Source organism: Maniola jurtina, chromosome 7, assembly GCF_905333055.1.
Source record: "Maniola jurtina chromosome 7, ilManJurt1.1, whole genome shotgun sequence".
NCBI classification, from domain to species: domain Eukaryota; kingdom Metazoa; phylum Arthropoda; class Insecta; order Lepidoptera; family Nymphalidae; genus Maniola; species Maniola jurtina.
Genome location: NC_060035.1, coordinates 13,934,342 through 13,957,442, shown reverse-complemented (window position 1 = coordinate 13,957,442; position 23,101 = coordinate 13,934,342). Strand labels below are relative to the sequence as shown.

The following is a 23,101-nucleotide window of genomic DNA, read 5'->3' as shown; positions in this document are numbered from 1 at the left end:
TAGTTTTTGCGTGAAGGAGTAACAAACTTACAGACACACACACATACAAACTTTCTCTTTTATAATATTAGTGTGATAGTTTTTAATTTATCGTGCAAAATGTCGGAAAAAATACCTGAGTATGGAACCCTTGATGCACAAGTCTGACATGCACTCGGCAGGTATTTGGAAATTTCCTTGAAGTACAGTACACTATCATAAAAATTATAAATAAGATCCTTACCATCTTACAATGATTTTTTTAGTTTCTATTAATTTTTATGATAGCCATTCACTTTTTTTTGTACCTATTTGTTTTTATAGTGGCAATAGAAATACACATTCTGTGAAAATTTCAACTCTCTACTTATTATGGTTCACGAAATAGGTACAGCTCGCTGACAGACGGACAGACGGACAGCGGAGGCTTAGTGATAGAGTCCGGTTGGCATCCTTCGGGTAAAGAACCCTGGGTCGTGGGATTGTGCGGCGCGGCGGGTAGGTTAGACAAAGACTGATCGGAACACGGCGCAATGCAGCTCTACTCTGCTCAGCTCAGCTCTACTTCAATAAAAATATTTGCCACTTTTCACCACTCTTCTCCGCTCCACTCCACTCAGTTCCACGTTAGTGGAAACGTACCCTAAAAAAGAAAACCCATGCAAAGTGAGCGCGGCCTTAGTTGTATTAAAAATCAATAATGCAAATTGTGCGTCAAATGCATTAAGCGAACAATAGTTGGGGATAGTGAATACACGTAACAATAAATATAATAGGTTCACCAACCATCTGACACTTTGAGGAATAGTCCCATAATGATACCCTTTCATCATGATCAACCCATCGCCGGCTCACTACTGAGCACGGGTCTATTATCAATATGAAAAAAGAGCACAATTATATCCTTTAACTCTTTAACTTTCTCCCTGATATAAAGCTTATTGTTGAAAGTTCTGACCGTTTGCATTAATCAATTTTGGTCATAATAATGCGGTGGGCTCCTAGATACATCCGCACAGTATTTTCATACAATATAGCTATGGATGAAGTTCGTGATTTAACACCGAATTCAAAATCCACACTAATATTATAAATGCGAAAGTGTGTCTGTCTGTCTGTCTGTCTGCTACCTTTTCACGGCTCAACAGTGTAACCGATTCTGACGAAATTTGGTACAGGGTTAGCTTATATCCCGGGGACGGACATAGGCTACTTTTTATCCCGGAAAATCAAAGAGTTCCCACGGGATTCCTAAAGATCCATCCGCTTATCCGATTTGTATGAAAGGTACCGAGGTAGCTTGCGTCCCTATAATTGACATTGGCAACTTTTTATCCAGGAAAATTAAACAGTTCCTACGGGATCCTTAAAAACCGACATGCAGGCGAACGAAGTCAGAGACCATAAAAGTGTCAAAAGGGCTTGAGCTTTTTGCCGGTTAGATGACTAGTGCAGCATTAGTGCGGATTATTGTAAAAACGGACTTATTTTGCAGTTTAATTTAATTTTTTTTTATCTATTAAAAATTGGCTTTAAATATACAAGAGACATAAACTGTAAGCGTAATTATCTAAAAATCGATGACCAGAGCGCTAGCTTTCTCAATTTCTTTCTTTTTTCAGATGACCTCAAAGAATAGTATGTAAATCTTTCAAGCCTTGTAACTTAAACGATACATTTTTATAAAAATCTGACAGACCCAAATCTCTAGAACATTCACTCACATACATACACACACACACACACACACACACACACACACACACACACACACACACACACACACACACACACACACACACATACATATAGGTTTCTAAAACAATGAAGCTTCCAGACGTTTTACTTTGTAAGTTGACTTATCAGTCAGTTTACTCTTTTATGTCTATTCCTTTATTTGGAATTCGGTGCAAATTCCAAAAATTACGCCTGACAAGTTCTGTTGAATTATCAAAGGTCTTTTACCTGTTAATAAATCCAAACCACTGACTCGGAGCTTTGATTCTAATCTGAAAAGCTGACAAGAGGTTTAGTTATTGGAAGCTCATTTCAATTGAATAATTATTATTTTACCGATAGTAATTATTGGCGTTACAGGTCATGTGTTTTTCAGTATGTGTAATGTGTATGTTTGCCTGTTCATTGGTTCCCTCGTTATTTCTTATTTGTTAGGTTCAACGCATACCGATGGTGCAGACTGGACCGATTAATTCTAATGTCACTCACGTCATGGTTTCAGAGGCATACGGACTAATTAAGCAACTCATTTGTCCCAACGTCAACCTAAGCTGTGGTTTGAGCCTCACAGGAGACAATCTTAGATTCCTAAGGGCGCCTCAAGTGATCCCTTGTGATCTCCTCTGATTTGTGTGTGTGTGTGTGTGAGTGTGTGTGTGTGTGTGTGAGTGTGTGTGAGTGTGTGTGTGTGTGTGTGTGTGTGTGTGTGTGTGTGACCAGTGATCAGGGGGCAATTTCCACATGTTCCAATCTTTCTAACTATTTTTAGAGCCTAATCCCAAGCGATCAATTTTATACTAACAATTTTATAAAATTGCTTGCTGTTTCCAGTGACTTCATCTGCCTAGACTACACAAATTTCAAACCGCTTTTACACTCCCTTAGGGGTAGAATTTTCTAAAATCCTTTCTTACTGGTCGTCTTTGTTATAATAAGTAGCATCTGTATGCCAAAGTTCAGCCGGATCCGAGCAGTAGTTTGAGCTAAATATTTAGGTACAGTTAACAATAATTAATAATATTTTGGTCATCCTACATACAGAACAATTGATCAAATGTAATCTGCGGTTATGTTGGCACTTATGCGGTTATATTTAATCCTATTACCTACGCTTACGCTTTGAAAGGCTTAAACCGCTCGTACGATGAATATTTATTTTCAATAGCAGTGAAAGCCAACACACAGACACATAACAGAAGTTTAACGGAAAATTATTATTAATAATTGCTGTTTTTAGTTTGTATTTTTGATAACTATTGAATAATATAATTTACGCAGAAAAATTATTTCTCGATGCGATTGAAAATAAATTTACTTTTTTAACGTAATATTTTTGAGGATTTAAAATTTTTACTCATTTTATAATCTTATTTATATTTCTGCAATAACTTTTTTAAATATATAGGAATAAGTAATTATTATAACTAGGGGTTAGTATAATAGAAACAGAAATATTTCAATAGTCCTATTGCTAAAGAAGTTGAAGGATTCAATTAGAATTAAACTTTTTGGACTTTCTGTAAACAAACTATCTTCATCTAAGCCATCTTGGAGTTAATAGGTAATTATAAAATAAAATAAGTGCGATTATACGACTTATTACCTGAAATCAACGACCTACATACTCGTTATATGCTAGAGGCGTCATCCCGAACAAAAATGATTGCGGGCTTCAACTCGTTTTTGCTTACAATTGGATCTCCATTGTCATACCCACTAACACCCGGTTAGTATGAGACTGGATCATTGACGACTTTATTAACCCCCGACCCAAAAAGAAGAGTGTTATAAGTTTAACGTGTGTATCTGTGTATCTGTCTGTGGCATAGCTCCTAAATTAATGAACCGATTTTAATCTAGTTTGTTTTTTTTGAAAAGTGGCCGATCGAGAGTGGTCTTTTAGCTATAATCCAAGAAAATCGGTTAAGCTGTTTGAAAGTTATGAGCTCTTTTCTAGTTACTGTAACCTTCACTTTTCGGGGGTGTTATAAATTTTTAATTTACACTTGTAGTATTCGAATTTTGTTCCAAGTTCCAAATAGTTTTCTTTATGTACTAACTTAATTCAAAGCGGGAAGGAAATCGATAAAAGAAGAAAAAAAAATACCCCTTATTTCTACGTAATCCTAGACAACGAAACGCAAAAAAAGAAAAAAAAGTTGGAAGCTAACATCGTAAAATTTACATATTTCGCAGATACAACGAGGCGACAGCAAAGGAGTTTCGTTTTTCGATGTCACGCACGTAGTGGACACGATCGGCGTCGCGTTTCGGAAGCGGCCCTCAAATCGACGGGTCAAAGTGCTTCTCACACTGGTCGCCGTGTTCATATTATTCGGGCCTTCCATGTGTGAGTACCTGTGATTTTTAGGGTTCCGTACCTCAAAAGGAAAAACGGAACCCTTATAGGATCACTTTGTTGTCTGTCTGTCTGACTGTCCGTCGTGTCTGTCAAGAAACCTATGGGGTACTTCCCGTTGACCTAGAATCATGAAAGACAGGTAGGTAGGTATTATAGCACAAGTATAGGAAAAAGTCTGAAAACCGCGAATGTGTGGTTACATCATTAAAAAAAATTAAAATGTGTTTCAATTTTCAAAGTAAGATAACTATACCAAGTGGGGTGGCATATGAAAGGGCATTTTTACCTTTACATCCTAAAACAGATTTTTATTAATTTTTATGTATAACAGTTTTTGTTTATCGTGCAAAATATTGGGAAAAAAACCGGAGTACGGAACCCTCAGTGCGCGAGTCTGACTCCCACTTGGCCGGTTTTTTCCTCTTTTATTTGACATTCCTACAATAGCAAAAAAAATTTTGGAGACCCCCACTTTTTCGTATGTAACATCCGTCAGATAAATTTTTTCATATAAAATGTAGCCTATGTCACCTAGACCATAATAACAAATCGATTGACACCTCATTCATCAAAATTGGCCCGGTAGTTTAGGCGCTACGGTGGAACACACATAAATACAAACCTACAAACATTCCATAGACAGCTAAAATTATAACCCTCCTTTTTGGCTTTTCCGTAGTCGGGTAAAAATTGTTCAGTATGTCAAAGCAAATGTAGTTTGTCTACCGTAAAATAGATGTCGTTAGTGTGGGTCAACCTCACGTTATTCATTATATTGAGAAAGCGGGCACGCCTACCGAGCTTAAAAAAAGGTCAGATATTTCTGTCACAGTGCAGTTCTTTTGTCTTTCTATGAAAACCACTTAAGTAACATGTTTCCAAAGTGTTTCCAAATTTAATTTACGATGTTTTTGTATTTAAAGCGATATTTACGTGAAATGCTTACTAATACAATGTAAGTAAACCGAGATGTGCAATACGAATAGAAAATAAACGTGTGTTACAAGTAAATGTTTCATTTTCAACACCAATGTCTCACTCTACATTCTTAACTACTTGCTTACGTAAGACCCATGCAAAAAATCACGTAAGTCCGTTGCGATGTGTTTCTTACACTAAGGTCATACTTTGCCCATCATTCTTTGAGTTGTAGTTTGAGAAAGGCAATTTCTTCTTTTGCAGCGGAGCACAATATTTTCTACCTGTTCGTGAGGAACCAGCTGAACTGGGATCCAGCGAAATACAGCTTCTACACCAGCTACGCTATACTTCTTCATTCTGTTGGTAAATATCATAGACTATCTAAACCCAGGTAGATGTCACATTTGAAGACTTTTCTGGTGCAGTGATAAGCGTGATTATATAAGAAGGTGTCGGGATCGATTCACGTTAGAATTTGGGAGTTTATAATATCTAAATCGTCTCTGGTGGGTATCCGCATTTATAAGTGGCGGAAACCTGCACGCCGAGACTTTTATGTAAGTTTTAGGGCCTCAATAGCTCAACGGTTGAGGAGCGGACTGGATTCGAAAGGTCGGCGGTTCAAACCCCAACTGTTGCACTATTGTTGTACCCACTCCTGGCACAAGCTTTACGCTTAATTGGAGGGGAAAGGGGAGTATTAGTCATGATTAGCATGGCTTAATATTCTTTATTAAAAAAAAAAAAGGTGCATGAAGTTTGCCAATCCACACTTGGCATGGGTCTGCTCGAGAGGAGATCCAAGCCCAGAAGTGGGCCGGGCGGTGAATTGACGTGATGATGAATAGCCTACTAAAATATTTACCAGTACAGTCATCTTTTCCTGTCAAATTTACAGCACCGTCGAACTAATTTCAAGATTCGCGTTCAACAAAATTGTAACCACTTCGTTCTCCTTTGTAAGGAAATACAATTTATTTACCAAACAAGTATTCAAAGGCCTTTTAAACTGAAAAGAAAAACTTGGGTGAAAATATTTGAATATATTATAAGCAAGGGGATTTCTTCGAATAACTTTTTGTGTCGGAAAAAAGTTGCCCGTTTTTTCACTAAGCTCAAAGTTTATGCGGTAAACATTTATCTAAGTAGGTTTGCTTGCTATACTATATTTTTCTATATTCGATGGCAAGTTAGTCCTTGACTGCGATATTATCTGCAGCCTAGCTTAATGCCAAGACAATAATTTCCCACGGGACTTAGGTCTAAAGGCGGAAACAAATTGTTATCGGACGCGGTTGACGGACGAGGCTGACTGCTGCGACTTATAAGTATCTGTTGTGCGTTTTACTGCAGCTCGATTATGGTAGAATGACAGCTACAATGTCACGATCGCAATCACCTCTGATTGGTTGACACTCGCTTACTATTGGCTACAATGCATTGTCACGACAAGAATACCATTAATTCAGCCAATCACAACAATTGCGATAGTAACAATGATTGATGCAGGTTATCCGGAATCGCCATGCTGGATAGTCTGCATCAAAATGTACACTGAACTGTGCAAACTATTGATACGTATGTAGCGGACGTCACCTTGGGCCATCCTTGAGCGTTCGGAAAGTGGCTTTTATCAAGTCACATAAACATGGAAATTCGTAAAAAATGCTCACAAAATATAAATAATGGCCGTCCAATCCAATATTTCGCACAATAAAACAAGCGATTACGCGCGTCGGCTAACATGAACAATGCTACACGCAGTTGAATGCGACAGTTGGAAGGCTTCTTACACACCCTTTCTTTAGAATATAATATTCCCATTTTCATAAAATACTGTATCTATTTTTAAACAAATTCCAAACAAGCAATTATTACTTAAAAATATTAAAAAACACAACTATGTTGACTTGTAACGGAATTTAAAAAACTTTCAAAATAGTGGACTAAGAGGGTCAGACCTTCGTTACTTTAACTATTTTATTAAAGCTCAAGGGTGTCTGGCAAGGGGTTGCCAATATACTATGTCTGGCAATGCATGACGTGATTTCTATTACTATTCCGAAGAAAATATAAAAAAATTACACTTTACACTTTGGCGAAAGATTTTATGCACCTTTGTTACCTGTTATCTGCCAAAACCACGCTGATCCGAACTTCATAGTCGCTGATTGTTCCTCCCTGTGTTGAGGACAATTCGCTGAGAATCCTTTAGCTTTTTTAAATAATGAAGGTCTGGCCCACAAGTTCTTTCTCTATAGTTCTTGAATATAGAAAACGACTTTGAATTTAAACAATAGAACTTTGTTTCAGGCACGCTGTTCTCAATAACAGTACTAAGTCGGAAACTGCAGATAGATGACTCTCTTCTCTGCCTCATTTCTGTGTCCAGCAAATTCTTGGGCTCCACCTGGACGGCCTTTATAAAAACCGACATCGAAATGTACCTGAGTAAGTATTTCTTCTTAGTTTAGTAGTTCAGCTCGCAAAGGCAAATGCCCATTTTAGGGTTTCATAACTCCAAAAAAAAAACCAGTCAAATGCAACTCGGAATGTCATACGAAGGTCTCCGCACCATCGTACGAAATGTAACACTTTACGATAAAGGTGAAAATCCAAAAGCCGTCAATTTGTTACATCAGAAAAAAATAAAAAGAATTTTTTATTGTACGATAGTACGGAATCCTTCTTATGCGAGTCTGACTTACACTTGGCCGGTTTTTATAGAAATACTTTACATAAGTTAGTCCGAAATCTGTGTATAAAATAGTGCTTGTTTCTTTACGTATGATGTCAATCTATGCCTACAATTTCTATCATTACTGGACTAACCTTGGCCAAAACTCCTTTTACGGCTGGGCATATCCGTTTACTACTTGATTTCATATTTAAATACTTTCTTTTCAGTACCAATAGTGGAACTATTGAACGGTACAACATTTACGTCACTACGGTCAATCATATCAAAGTTGGTCGACAAACAAGAAACCGGTAAGAGAAATCCTTAAGTACCTAATTATCTGGTTATGCTAATTTGAAAAATATGTAATACTAGAGGATGCCCGCGACTTCGTCCGCGTGGATTTAGGATTTTAAAGATCCCGTGGGAACTGTTTGATTTTCCGGGATAAAACACAATTACAGGGACGCAAGCTACCTCGATACCAAATTTCAAACAAATCGGTTAAGCGTATGGGTTTTTAGGAATCTCGTGGGAACTCTTTGATTTTCCGGGATAAAAAGTAACCTATGTCCGTCCCCGGGATATAAGCTAACCCTGTACTTTTCGTAAGAATCGGTTACACTGTTAGGCCGTGAAAAGGTAGCAGACAGACATTTATAATATTAGTATGGATATGGATTGATGAAAATATTGATATCTAATATTGTAAAATGTAACTCTCGATGAGAGAGACATGCTTGCGCCGCTTGATTAAAACTTAACTTAATTTTTTATTCCAGCTAAGGTTAACTCGCTCTTCTCCCTCACGGAGACACTGGCGTCGTTGATCTTCCAGCCTTTCTACTCCTGGCTATATATGAAAACTCTGAATGTACTGCCGGGGGCTGTGTTTCTCACTAGTTCTGGTCTCATTGTACCAGCTTCCATCATTCTTATGTAAGTTGCAATCCCCCACATCTTTATGGGACCAGGTCTTTCAACACTTCCACTCCTGGTTGTGTATGAGCACTCTGACCGTGCTGCTAGGAGCTATGCTCCTTACTAGTTTTGCTCTCATCTTACCGCTTCCATTCAAATTCGCACCAATCGTTATAGAATCAGGTCTTCCAACCTTCCAACTCTTAACCTCTTAAGGGTCATGAGACCGGCCTGCCCGCGAAATTCGCGGTTTTTCGCAATTTGTAAACTAATACGACAACGTAGGCTTATGGTTATTTTATTTGCGACAGTGGCAATATCATCCTCACAGGTTTATATAAAAATCTTTACTTGAAAAGGTCCAGTTTAAGAAATAAATTAAAGTATCGACTAATTTGTGAGAATAGTTGCGAAAAACCAAATTAAATTTGAATTTCGCGGGCAGGCCGGTCTCATGCCCCTTAACTGTATTTGAAAATTCCCTCTGTAACTAATGTACTCGTATATGCTGCCTGGAGCGATGCTCCTCACTAGTTGATGCACCTTACCTATATGTAAATAATATTGATAATATTAAAAATACTTTTTTGTGTTTTTCCGTACTAATTTAGTGGTTTACAGTAATATTTATTCATTCACTTTTGGTACCTAGTAGTTTAATATTGCCTTTCTTTCCATTTTCCATTTTGTTATTTAGTTTTTTATATCATTTTAATCATTTGATTTCATTACTTTCAGATACTTTTTCACTCAGCATCGAATAAATTTGAAAAAGGCAAGACAGAAAGCTTTGGAGGCTGAAGAGAAGAAGGAAACTGAAACCGTAAAAGTTCCTGAGAAACCGCCAATACCCGAAATGAGTCCTAACTTTAATTCAACACGCTTATAATTGGGCGGTTCAATCAAAAGACTGATATTATACTAACGCAGGGAACAATTCCCGATAAAAAAAAATCGTATTGTAAATCGTTTTAATAAGAATAATGTAGTTCGTAGAATAATTAAATCGGAACTTATAAAGTTAGAGCTTACAAAGCCTTTTTAAGCGTCATCTCCACGGGCGAGAGTATCACGACGAGTCCGTTCTACTATCGTCAGATAAATCTCCACGGTACAACGATAATTCCGACGTGACCACAACGCCTTGTATGGCCTACCAACTGTGGCGTACCGTAGCGGTATCGCCGCAAGAATTGACGATATCGTCGCAATAATCGACGATATCGTCGCGAGAGACGAGTCTGCGACGTCATACTTATCCAGAGCAACTCGTCGTATCGCCGTGATGGTATCGCCCTGTGGAGATAGGCCCATAAAGTTTGTATTGAATTTGGTGGCATTGGATACTCTCGTACGTGGAGATGGTGCCTAACTGTCACATCGGACGTTAGATATATTCACAGTTTCCATTCTAGACTTAAGAGACTTAAAACAGTACGATCATTGCAAGCAAGCAAAATTGTAAAACCCAAAAAAAGTTTTAGCGGTCTACGGTAAAAACGATACCACTAGTTTTAGACTTCGTAAAAGAGATTTGTGTAAAACCAAATTAGCACCTGTAACCAAACCAAATTAATGTTTGTCTATAAGTCCAGAATTATCTTATTTTATAATATAAGGAATGATGTATCAGTGTATAATATCAGTTACGCTTTACGGCTATAAAAAAGCACATCAAATATCTCAAAATAACTAATATCTGCTAATTTTAATACTTTAAACTTTAATATTCGAAGTTTAAACCTTATAACTATAATATTATAAATGCGAAAGGTTGGTTAGTTTGTCCTTCAATCGCGCTGCATCGGAGCTACACGGATCGACGTGTTTTTTTTTTGCATGGATTTAATTAAAGACTGGAGAGTAACAAAGGCTACTATTTATTCCGGAAAATCGAAGGGTTCTCGCGGGATTTTAAAAATGTAAAGCCATGCGGATGAAATCGCAGGCATCGTCTATTTTCTGAGAAACAAAATGATAGAGTATTGCATACTTTTAATGTACGCATATTTGTTATTATTAATTAAATATATATTAAGTATTTTTTGCGGAAATTACCGCCGTCAGGAAGTATCTGGCAGTACCTATTGAATATTAAGAGGGGTCTCTCCGTCACTCGCTTCATACAAACGTAGTTCCAATTTCATTTGAATATTAAGCAACCAAAGTCCATGAAATTTTGCAGACATATTCTAGATTCCATAGAGAGATTTTGTTTCCATTTTGTATCTCAGAAAATAAGGAAGGTCTGGCGGTAGTGGGATCTTGCTCTATAAATTAACGAACACATAAAAAAACATTTTCAAGCTACATAGCTTGAAAAATTATCCAATTTAGGTACATCCCAACCCAGTATTAAATAAAATGGTTAGATGTTAATCTTGTATTGTGTAGTATTTCGATAGATTAACAAACTTTATTTTTACAGAACTAATTATATTCTTGTCATAAATAATTATGATATCACTGCTTGCAATTTTATTCTCGGAAAACTCAATAAGTAAACAAAAACTAGTAGAATGTAATTCAGTTTGACAAAGCTTATTTCTAGCTTAAAATATAATACTTGAGAATTGAGATGCTTTTAGATTTATTTTCTACTCCCGATTTCTACTGGGGGCAAGTGCACAGTAAGGATGGTCAATATTGTCCAAATGGTTCCCCAACTTATGCGCTTGTGCTTCTGTTTCCATACTTACCTATATTCTTTGAGAACAAACTATTCAGCTACTCCAGTACACTTCTATTTCATACAAATAATATTTTTTTTGTTAATTAGTGACATGAATACTAAACAGTAAAATGTAATTTAGCTAGACAAAGCTTATCTCTACCTTATATAATAATACATGAGATTTTTTTTCTACTACATCTACTTCTACTAGGGGCAAGTGTTCATTAGGGAAATGGTCAATATTACCCAACTGGACTAGATCGCCCACTTATGCGCTAAGCTAATTATACTTTTATTTCCATGTTCCTCGAGAACAAACTATTCTATATTATTACTCCAGTATGTACATTTTAATTTCATACAGTTAGTAAAATTATTATTTGTTAATCTGTTAGTGATATGAATATAATTAAGTATTTTAAGTAGGTATAAAACTTCATTAAATTTGTTGTTTTTTAAGTTGGTTTTATTTGACTACCCATTTGATTGAAAAAATAAACAAATAATGTTTTAATTCATTTTAATTAATTTCATTTTTTTTCCTTCTGTGATATATACGTCACCTCACTCAGATGTTTCCCTTCATAATATGTATTAACTTTTTTACAAGTTAGACTAATTCATTTATAGCGGTCTACGAATTAATGACTCAATGCCACGGTCTATATAGAGTATGACAATTTTTAAAAATTTAAGACTTTATTGAATAATACCTATGCAAATTGCAGATAATGTATGTCAGAGCCAGATGGTTACATGAAATGGTGGTATTTTATGATATAGTCAACAACGATTACGTACGTTAAAAGCGTCAACACTTTATAATAATATAATTGTTGATTTGGCCATATCAAAAATGTAGGGTGCCCATAATTTGTTTTAAATAATACACATTAACGAATGTGGCCCAGGATGAAATTTGAGCACCCCAAATTCACATAGTCTTATCTGTACCTTTAAAATGTTTTTCTAAAGCGTGAAGCCAGAAGTTCTCGAAGGAAGTCCTAAATAAACGATTTCTTATCATTGATCGGACCAACTCATGTCTACATAATAAACAATGTAATATTTCATGAAAGCACGCTTCATGGTGTGAATGAGAGTTTGTAAGATTGGACTACAACATAATATTTTACAAACTTTCAAATGAAAAGGTTTGACTTCCACGTGTCTTTTTGAAGTTAGTAAGTAGATGGTGACAAGAATATTAACCCTGTTATTTCAGTATTGTAAATCTTCGTGATACGTTATCAATATTCTGTTTGATATTCCGATTCGTTCAGACTCAGACATTGTGCAAGAAACTTGCTTTATTCTTCTTTATCAACTCTAATCCAACTAGTTTACTGTTTATAATCAAAGTGATAAAAGCATAAATTGATTAATGAAGTGCTATGAACTGCAAATTTCGATTTATTCTCCTCAGTGAAATTGACATATAAAGAACTGTTACTGAAATAAGAACAATGTTAGATTAATTAAATCAAATATTAATCAAATAAGCTCAGTGTCGTCAAAGAACGGTTAAAAAATAAAATGGCTCTTGAAAAAATTAATAATATGCACGAAAAAGAAATAAAAAGTTCCATAGAGAAAGATGCTTCGGAAACAATTAATAATAAAAATAGTAACGCAGAATACTCAGAAAGAGATCCTTTACGAGAAGACGTTGAAAAAAGCGAAGATGCAATGAAAAAGACATACAAAGAAACTTGCTGTCACATGTTAAGGAATATAACAGTGGAGCCAGCAATGTTCCTTTATATAATTCCAGCCATTTTGACAGCTTTAACATTGCAAAATTTGAATATAGAGAAAGCTTGTCGTGTGAACTTAAATTTTTCCTCAGAGATCTGTGATGCTCTAAGAAAACAGACTTTAGGCGAACAAAACGAATACGAAAGAGCCGTTCAAAAGCTTGTCGCTAAAGCTTTGTCATGGAAAACTAACATCACTGGAACAGTACCTTGTTTACTGGCACTCTTCATAGGATCTTGGTCCGACATGACTGGTCACAGAAAAAGCTTCATCATGCTGCCAGTTATCGGCCAGTTTATATTATGCCTCAATGGTATCATTAATACATACTTCTTTACACAACTCAACTTAGAAGTGCTAGTTTTTACAGATGCTATTATTGACGGACTGAGTGGATCCTGGTGTGTTTGCCTGATGGCCTTATTCGCTTACATAAGCGATGTAACCAATGATGATAATAGGACATTTCGTATGGGATTGGTCAGTTTTAGCTTAACAGTTGGATTTCCTATTGGAATGGGCATTAGTGGTATATTTTTAAAAAAGTTTGGCTTTTATGGATGTTATGGGGTAGCTGGATGCCTGCACTTTATTAATTTGATGTACACTATTTTTATTCTAAAGGATCCAAAGCGCAGTGCTGAACAGAAAATGGTGAGTTTCTTTATATTTTAACTAGCTTATACCCGCGACTTCGTCTGCGTGGGCATACACAAATTTCAAATCCCTATTTTACCCCTTTAGGGGTTGAATTTCAAAAAAAATCCTTTCTTGACTGACATCTACGTTATAATAGCTATCTGCATGCTAAATTTCAGCCCAATCCCTTCAGTAGTTTGAGCTGTGCGTTGATAGATCAGTCAGTCAGTCAATCACCTTTTCCTTTGATAAATAAGCCTTTAAGTACTAGGTTAAAATGCGTACCTATTTGTAATTCTAATATTGACAGCTATATTTTAGTTATCAGTTTATAGATGACCTAGTTAAATCATTAGACATCAAACGTAGATTTCCACTCATTATCAGCATTTTGTGTCTAGACAGGTGTTAGATAGTTTACAGTTGCGATAAGAATTAGTTAAATTATTTAACAGGGCTCTCTCCGTCACTCGTTTCATACAATCGTAGTTCCAATTTCATTTGAATACTAAGCAATCAAAGTCCATGAAATTTTGCAGACATATTCTAGAAACTAATATCTGTGTCTGTGGTGTTTTAGATTTTTCTAAAAATATGTAGTTTTAAAATTACAGGGACTCAAAGATTTGTATAAAAAATTTTAAGACCGCGTAACTTTGAAACCGAATATTTTAACAGAAATCTGGAAAACCACAGACATAGATATTAGTTTGTAGAATATGTCTGCAAAATTTCATGGACTTTGGTTGCTTAATATTCAAATGAAATTGGAACTACGATTGTATGAAACGAGTGACGGAGAGAGCCCTCTTAATAAATGGGTTTAGAGGTGTTTATGAAAGTATAAGTCGTATGAGTTGAGAATATGAAGATGACGATAGCATCATCTTCATATTCTCTACCTATCGCCAGTCCACTCTGAGCATGGGTCTCCTCTTAAAATGAGAAAGAGTTAGGTTATAGACTATGTAGTACATCACGCGAACAAGTGCGAATTGACAGACTTCACACACCATCTATACTACTAATAAATAAAATTGGAGTGTCTGTCTGTAATTTCGAAATAACTACCACATATTAAGGTCATATGGTTATTTGAACGATACCATAACTGCATCACACGTTTTTAAAATTTTTGTCTGTCTGTCTGTCTGTCTGTCTGTCTGTTTGAAAAGGCTAATCTTCGGAACGGCTGAACCGATTTTAACGGGATTTTCACATACAAGTAGAGGATTGACCAGGGTGTAACATAGGCTACTTTTTCAACCGACTTTCAAGAAGGGAGTTGTGTTTTTCTACCTATGTGCACCGAAATCTCCGAAATTTTGAACCGATTTGCGTCATTTTTTTTTTCGATTTTCAATAGAGGAACTTTGCGACATTGTTTCATAAAAAATTTGGATTCCAACTCCTCAATCCTGATGCTGCAGGGGATCTGACCAATCCACGCGGGCGAAGCTGCGGGCATCAGCTAGTTGTTAATATAACGGAGAATTCTTCGATATACAGGTTTCAATACGTTTTTGTTTACCGTCAAAGCAGATGATCGCTTAAAACGCAAATCAACAAAAAATTTAACATTTAAGCTATATATCGTGATTTTAATCTACTTATAACTCCGAAAAGTTAGGGATGCCTAAAGTTACAGGTTGAACTTCGGACCCACCAAAGGCCAACGTCTACAAGTAGGTTACCGTCGCTTCTTTATCTCCATTTAGAAAAAAAAAAAACGAAAAAAAACTATTACCTTTAAAATACATAATATTTTTCACCTAATTTCAATCTAAGGATGGTAAAACAATTTTACAGTCGATATTACTACGTTAGTATACACTATACAAGATTCTTTTCACAATAAAAAATAAAAGGTGGTTTTAAGTAGAAAGAATCAAAACGAATTCAGTATTACAAAGTACTCAAACACTATTTTTTATCTGTCTCGTTAACTGTTAATAACGAAATAATACACATACTACTGATAAAATCAATCTTATCGATAATAATTTGGCGCCTCCCAACTAAATTCATTATACTTTTAAGTAAAATAAGTGAAGACGATTAGCGAGCCATAAAATATATTTTCAAATACAATGGTTAATAATAAATAAGAATCGAACCATCGTACAGTAATTAAAAATTAAGATGACTGTTGAAAGAAATAACATAACCACTGATAATCCCCGAATGAATGGAGAATTCGGAGAAACAGATCCATTGCAAGATAATAATGAAGAAAATGAGCAAGAAACGAAAAGAACAAGCAAAGAAACTTGCCTTTATGCAATAAAAAACATAACTGTGGAGCCTTCGACGTTTCTTTTTATACTTGGAATCATCATATCCATATTGACATCTCAAAATCTTAATATAGAGAAAGCATGCCGTGTTAACCTAAATTTTACCACGGAAATCTGTGATGCTCTGAGAGCACAAACATTAGGTGAACAAAATGAATACGAAAGGGCAGTCCAGCATCTTGTTGCCCAGGCTATGTCTTGGAAAACATATATTGCAGCATCGGTGCCTTGCATGTTGGCTCTATTCGTTGGATCATTTTCAGACAAAACTGGGCATAGGAAGTTCTTTATATGCTACGCTGTTACGGGGCAGTGTCTGGTATGCGTCAATGGGATCATTAACACATACTTTCTGAAGCAGACCAATTTGGAAATTTTCGTGATCAGTGAAGCTACCATTGATGGATTGTCTGGTTCATGGTGTATAGTATTTCTTACTTCGTATTCTTTTATAAGTGCCATAACAACAGATGCAGATAGAACTTTTCGAATGGGACTGCTAAGTTTTAGTATAACCGTAGGATTCCCCATTGGAATGGGAGTAAGTGGTATACTATTACGATCGACTGGTTTTTATGGTTGTTACGGTATTGCTGGTGGATTGCATTTTATTAATATCCTTTACACTATTTTCTTCGTAAAGGATCCTAAACGCACTCCAGAACATAAAATGGTAAGTATTAAAAATACGTAATTGTTATAAATAATAATTTCTCAACAATAAAGTGTCTATTGCTGAGTTTATCAGAGATTTACAATTAAGTAAATATGAAACGAGGAAAAAAAGATATAAATTAAAACCGATTAATACTTGTGTGATAATAATTATTGCAATAGATAAGTTCAGAAATGATTAGGAATCAGGTACCTAATTACCTACACAACTTATGAATTTAAAGTTTTACTATCGAAAGTAACTATTTTTAGATGTGAATTTTTTAGGTTAACAACAGATTATTTCAGCTCAGAAGCGGTTTTTTTGTATTAAGACCAGAGAATTAAAATGCAACAGTTCATTCAAAAATACTTTATATTGTGTTTTGATAACGCCTATCTTTTAATAGTAAGCAAGCACGCAACGCAACACATTCATAATAATTGCCTTAAAAATATAATCGATAAGAGACATTTATCTTGATCTTGTAGTAGACAGATAAATATAATAATTTTGGTGTTTGGGAAACAGCATAATAAGTAATTAAAATAACTATGAAAAATTGTGACGAGTAATTAAAATTTCATTGTTCGATTCCTATACATGTAGGTAAAGGACTGAAATAGTTGAGTAGTTTTATTGCAGTCTCCTCTGAATCTTTATTTTGGATTATTTTGTAGTACGGTCTAAGTCTTCTTTTTGCATGTCTTGTACTTATTGCAATGCTTTTGTGCATTGTTATTAGATATAAACGTCTTCCCCTAACTGTCTTCATCCATTTGTATCGCAGTCGTAATAAGGAAGCAAGTAAGCTATGACCAGTGCCTTTTGATTCTTTGGTGATTGACCGCGAAGTATTTCCTATCTACCTTGTCCATAATAACAATATAAGTTTGTCAAATTTTCTGGGCGCTGGGCTATTTGATTAAGCACATTATCTTTATATATTTATAACTTCAATCTATAAGATTTTTGCAAATCATTTTGTCTTGTTGTGCTGTATTATCATATCTTAGCTCATAATTTTAATGTTTTGATAAAATAATCACAAAAAATTAAGACCTTTCTCATGATGACATTGCGTTTCAATGTCATCATGAGAAGGGTACTGGCCCTGGACATATAAATTAAAAGTATCAGTAATTTAACAAAAAAATAATAATTAAAATAACTTCATTCGTTTCTCTCTTGTACTGGCACTCCACAAGTCCCAATCTTCTTCAATATGTATCTTATATCCCTTAAGAAAAATTAAATCGGCCAAGTGCGAGTAGGACTCACACACGAAGAGTACCATCGTACAATAAATAACACTTTTTAATTATTATTATTTAAATTTACATGGAAGCCGTTTTGAAATTTTACTTTGTTGCTATAATAGTGGCAATAGAAATGTATTTTAAACCATAAACTTTGAGGTAGTGCCCCCTTTCCGGATGACCTTGTATAAAAACTGCTGATTTATTTGACAAGTAGAGTAAAGAAGAGCAAGAAATTGCTAGAATACAATCTACGAGTATATCTATTGTATGATAATAACAAAGTGAATTGAATGACACCAACCTGCAGCTCAAACTATTGGTATGGTATTGGTATGACTAATATGATTTGAGACTTCATGTAGGTCTATCGCGAATCTCAACTAAAGCGCCGACCACACAGGCTGCGTAAGCGTAGACATAGCGCGTAGCATTGCGTTGTAATGTATGGAACTGTATGAGACATGGCATACCCCTTGCGTGGCGTGAACGTTCGCGTAGACGTAATGCGTGCAGTTATGTCTACGGGTTCACGCGTGTCACAAGCAAGTCTCACGTGTACGTGCGCGCGTGTGAATCGGCTTTTAGCAAGGATTTTCAAAAATTGAAGTGGGTAAGCTAGTTTTTTAATTTTCTCTTTTCAGCACGACAAAAAAGGAGTTCTCTACTTCTTCCGCACTTTCTTCGATGTGAGGAACGTTAAGGAAACTCTGACAGTTGTATTCAAAAATGGGCCGAACAATAGACGCTTCAGGATATGTACCATGCTTGTTGTCGTCAGTATTCTATTTGGACCTATGCATGGCAAGTTTTGCTCTAAACTCTTAATCATATAGGTAATTGAAATATACCCATCAACCCCCGGATCACAAGGAAATAGCTCTGAGGTTATGACGATGAAACAGACAAAGAGAGGAAGAAAATGTTTCATGGGACTCTGGTCGAACGACCAACATCTTAAGACAGAACCTAAAAAGTGGGAGCTCTCGAGGAAGCGTAGAGTCATATGGTGTCCCTTGTCCCCCTGCGTTCCCTTGCCCCTAAGGCAGTAGTCAAAGACATTTAAATACTTAACTACAATCCTATCTAGAAAAGATTTGAACAATCCTATCTAGACAACACTAGAACCATCAACCGTGTCTATAGATTTACTTTATGCATAATCTTATCAGACTCTAGAATATTACATCTTTCCAGGTGAAATATCCGTAATGTATATTTCCACGAGGTACAGGTTCAACTGGGACGAAGTTAAATTCAGTGTTTTCCAAGCGTACAACTTTGTTACTCACACTATCGGTATGTTTAATAATTACTTTACTAATTATATTTACACGAACATCTGTCAATGTTCTTTTTCATCATCTTACAAGAATGTTTTCAGTAGTTAACCTGTGATCAATTGTTTAAATACAATATCCTTTTTTTTAATTCACAATAGGTATAAAAGCCACAATCACACCTGATTCAAAATGATGACATGGTCCTAATGGGACGCGTAGGTATAGCTAGAAGATGCTTATTCACTCTTGTTATAATACCTGAATTGTAATCTTCAGAAAACATAGACCCCGGAAGAGTATCCCAAACCTTAGCAACGCGCATGAGGAATGGTGATACAAAACGTTTGGTGTGTATAAATGGAATGTCGATGACGTAAGGATAGGAACTCCACCGATGTCTTGCGGTACTGTGAAAAAAGGTGAAGGAGACAAAATTGAATAGTTCCTCAGCACACTCTTCGAAATATATCCCATAAAACACCGATAAGCCTTACCTTAGGCGGCGGTGATTGAGACCTATGAGTCTCCTAGCTCGACGATAGTGGCATCTAGAGGCGCTAGTTGGCACTTAGCACAGCCATCATAGAGGTGACTGCAGTAAAAATATACTTCAATATGCAAAATATTATGATTCCAGGCACTATCTTCTCAATAACGGTGTTCAGTAAATATCTCAAGTGGCACGACTCCGTTCTCGGCATCATATCGACTCTCAGCAAAATTGCCGCCTCCTTCGTTTATTGCTTTGCACCAAACGAAAGGATATTCTTTATTGGTAAGTACAAGCATTTGGTGGTCATAATTGTCGTTAAAAGGTCGACATAGTTCTGGTACAATTTTGACTTCTCTGGCGCAGTCCCGGGTTCGATTCCCAGCGGGGGTTTGGAATTTTATAATTTCTAAATGTCTGGTCTGGTGGGAGGCTCCGACCATGGCTACCACCCTACTGGCAAAGCCGTGCCGACGAACGATATAGGTACGATGCCGTGTAGAAACCAGAGGGGTGTGGGTTTGATAAAAATTGCCATACCCCTTCCAGATAAGACCACTTCTATCTTAGACTGCATCATCACTTACCATCAGATGAGATTGCAATCAACGGCTAACTTGTATCTAACTCAAAAAAAAAAAAAACATGCTTATCTTATTTCAATTGTTCTTATTCTTATTGTAATTTTTCAGCTCCTCTGGTCGATATTTTAAACGGGACATCATTGTTAGCGATGAGATCGATTGTATCTAAATTAGTCCTGCCTTCTGAATTTGGTAAGATTATTTTCTTTGACATTTTACCTACTATTTTTACGAAAAACCCGTAAGCAATCTATTGATTCAATTTAAAATTGATTCATTTTTGACTGTTTTAACAATTAATTCATTTTTTGATTGTATCTATACTAATAAATAAAATTGGAGTGTCTGTCTGTAATTTCGAAATAACTACCTCATATTAAGCTCATATGGTTATTTGAACGATACCATAACTGAATCACACGTTTTTAAAATTTTTGTCTGTCTGTCTGTCTGTCTGTCTGTCTGTTTGAAAAGGCTAATCTTTGGAACGGCTGAACCGATTTTGACGGGACTTTCACAGGCAAGTAAAGGATTGACCAGGGCGTAAAATAGGCTACTTTTTTAACCGACTTTCAAAAAGGGAGTTGTGTTTTTCTACCTATGTACACCGAAATCTCCGAGATTTCTGAACCGATTTGCGTCATTTCTTTTTTAATCGATAGAGGAACTTTGCGACATTGTTTCATAAAAAATTTGGAGTCCAACTCCTCAATCCTGATGCTGCAGGGGATCTGACCAATCCACGCGGGCGAAGCTGCGGGCATCAGCTAGTAATTACTAAATTTGTACCTCCAATCACAGGTTAACTAAACAGGGCTTTCTCCGTCACTTACTCCATACAATCGTACTTCCAATTTCATTTGAATATTAAGCAACCAAAGTCCATGAAATTTTGCAGACATATTCTAGAAACTAATATCTATGCCTGTGGTGTTTTAGATTTTTCTAAAAATATGTAGTTTTAAAATTACAGGGGCTCAAAGATTTGTATGTGAATTTTTAAGACCGCGTAACTTTGAAACCGAATATTTTAACAGAAATCTGGCAAACCACAGGCATATATATTAGTTTCTAGAATATGTCTGCAAAATTTCATGGACTTTAGTTGCTTAATATTCAAATTAAATTGGAACGACGTTTGTATGGAGCGAGTGACGGAGAGACCCCTCTTAAAATATTATGCTTTGTTACAATGTTTTACGTTTTTCAGGCAAAGTGAACTCGATATTCGCCCTTACGGAGAACCTCATGCCTTTAGTGTACGTCCCTCTCTACACGCAAGTGTATGTGGCGACCATGGAGGTGTTGCCAGGAGCTGTGTTCCTCATGGGAGCTGCCATGACTTTACCTGCAGTGGTTGTTTTCATGTGAGTACTTACAATCTAACTAATTTTTAGGGTTCCGTACCTCAGAAGGAAAAACGGAACCCTTGTCGAACTTCTTGTCTCTCTGTCTGTCCATCCGTCCGTCCGTCCGTCATGTCTGTCAAGAAAACCTATAGGGTACTTCTGACCAAGAACTATGAAATTTGGCAGGTAGTTAGGTCTTATAGCACAAGAAAAGGAATAAATCCGAAAATTTGTGGTCACATCATTAAAAAAAAATTAAAATGTGTTAAGATGGCTAACTTGGACAAGGTATGGCCACCCACTTACCACTTGTTCTCATAAAGACCTCCTCACTTCTGATTTGATCACGTAAAACTCCAAGAATAGCTTCTTCGGGAATGTTTTCATGTTAAATAACACCCATCATAACTAAAAAACACAACTAAGAATAAGTTAAAATATTTTGGTGTCCAAATAGTGCAGAAAAATTCTCACTTCGACTTAACGAACGAAAGTTCATAATTAGTTTACCTATTTTATTTTATTGAAAAGGTACACAAAACAATATTAAAATATTATATTTTTTCAGTTGGCTGTTTTGGGAACACAGAAGGAACCTAAGAAGATCAAAAAAGCAAAACGGGGTCGAACTAAAAGAAATGTAGCGAACAACAAACAAATGCCAACCTGTGTCTTTTTGTCTGTTTATTACGGCTCCAGTAGGTATAAGGCCAGACCTGGGGCCAAATCATTTAGCAAGTGACGGCCATTATAAACGCTAGGTACCTACTTGCAAATGCACAAGTTCCTTTGATTTTTTAATATGAAAATAAATGAAAATACACAAAAGACGGCAAACCGGCCAACATTGTCCAATTGCTTTGCTCAGATCGTTGGGCCCTTGGGCCAAAGTGTAGATATTAGATATTAGGTTCTTTACATTTTCACAGCTAAACCGCTCAACTGATCTTAATGACATTGGGCACACTCTATCCTACAAAATATCCCCCCCAAATAGTGCCAAAATTGAGAAAACAATTTAAATTCCACGTGAAAAAACTACAGCTAAATAATTACTAAGTACTGTGGATTACAGAAGTCTATAATTATAGTTAAAAAACGAAACATTTGGTTGGAGTATCCTATAGGCTGCAACACGAATATTTTTAAGTATTGCTTTATTAATTAAAAAAAAAAACCTTTAGGTACTTATACTTTTTATGATTAGAAATAAAACGTGAGACTTCTGGTTAAAACATTATTTATTTCTTCTATTTTAAAATCCTTCCAAAGTAGGTAGGTACTGTATAATCTGAATCCTTTAACTTTTAGCAAGAAACAGTTAAAATTATTTTGCTATAATCCGCCAACAGAAAAAATCTGTATGGTCAAACATGCAGTTACAAGCTAAGCACCGCTTACCTCCCCAACCAAGCAATAAAGCCAAGTTCCCAAGCAAGCACTGCCACCACCACTCACATGCACCACCACACAAGACTTTTCCACTACTCTCGACGTACGTTTCGCCCCGACA

The 23,101-nt window shown here is 36.0% G+C and overlaps 2 protein-coding genes across 8 annotated transcripts in view; both read left to right on the top strand.

The window, feature by feature from the left end:
* LOC123867085 (proton-coupled folate transporter-like) overlaps positions 1-9,973 on the top strand; it is a 30,028-nt gene extending 20,055 nt beyond the window's left edge. For all 6 annotated transcript variants that reach the window (XM_045908951.1, XM_045908950.1, XM_045908954.1 and 3 more), the window contains exons 3-8: positions 3,913-4,066; positions 5,261-5,362; positions 7,313-7,450; positions 7,907-7,990; positions 8,462-8,618; positions 9,339-9,973. In XM_045908951.1, coding sequence (XP_045764907.1) covers positions 3,913-4,066; positions 5,261-5,362; positions 7,313-7,450; positions 7,907-7,990; positions 8,462-8,618; positions 9,339-9,489 — 786 coding nt within the window. In that variant the 3' untranslated portion in view covers positions 9,490-9,973. The remainder of the gene's footprint in view (positions 1-3,912; positions 4,067-5,260; positions 5,363-7,312; positions 7,451-7,906; positions 7,991-8,461; positions 8,619-9,338) is intronic.
* A 2,617-nt stretch (positions 9,974-12,590) lies between these two features.
* LOC123867086 (solute carrier family 46 member 3-like) lies at positions 12,591-22,797 on the top strand. Of its 2 annotated transcripts, none has more exons than XM_045908956.1 (7): positions 12,591-13,686; positions 18,527-18,686; positions 19,080-19,181; positions 19,803-19,940; positions 20,348-20,431; positions 21,450-21,606; positions 22,157-22,781. In XM_045908956.1, the coding sequence occupies exons 1-7, from the start codon at positions 12,811-12,813 to the stop codon at positions 22,230-22,232; spliced, it is 1,593 nt and encodes a 530-aa protein (XP_045764912.1). In that variant the 5' UTR covers positions 12,591-12,810; the 3' UTR covers positions 22,233-22,781. The 2 variants fall into 2 exon arrangements, with proteins under 2 accessions (XP_045764912.1, XP_045764913.1); XM_045908957.1 differs by lacking the exon at positions 12,591-13,686 and adding an exon at positions 15,794-16,641 and having other exon boundaries at positions 22,157-22,797.
* Positions 22,798-23,101: the final 304 nt, after the last annotated feature.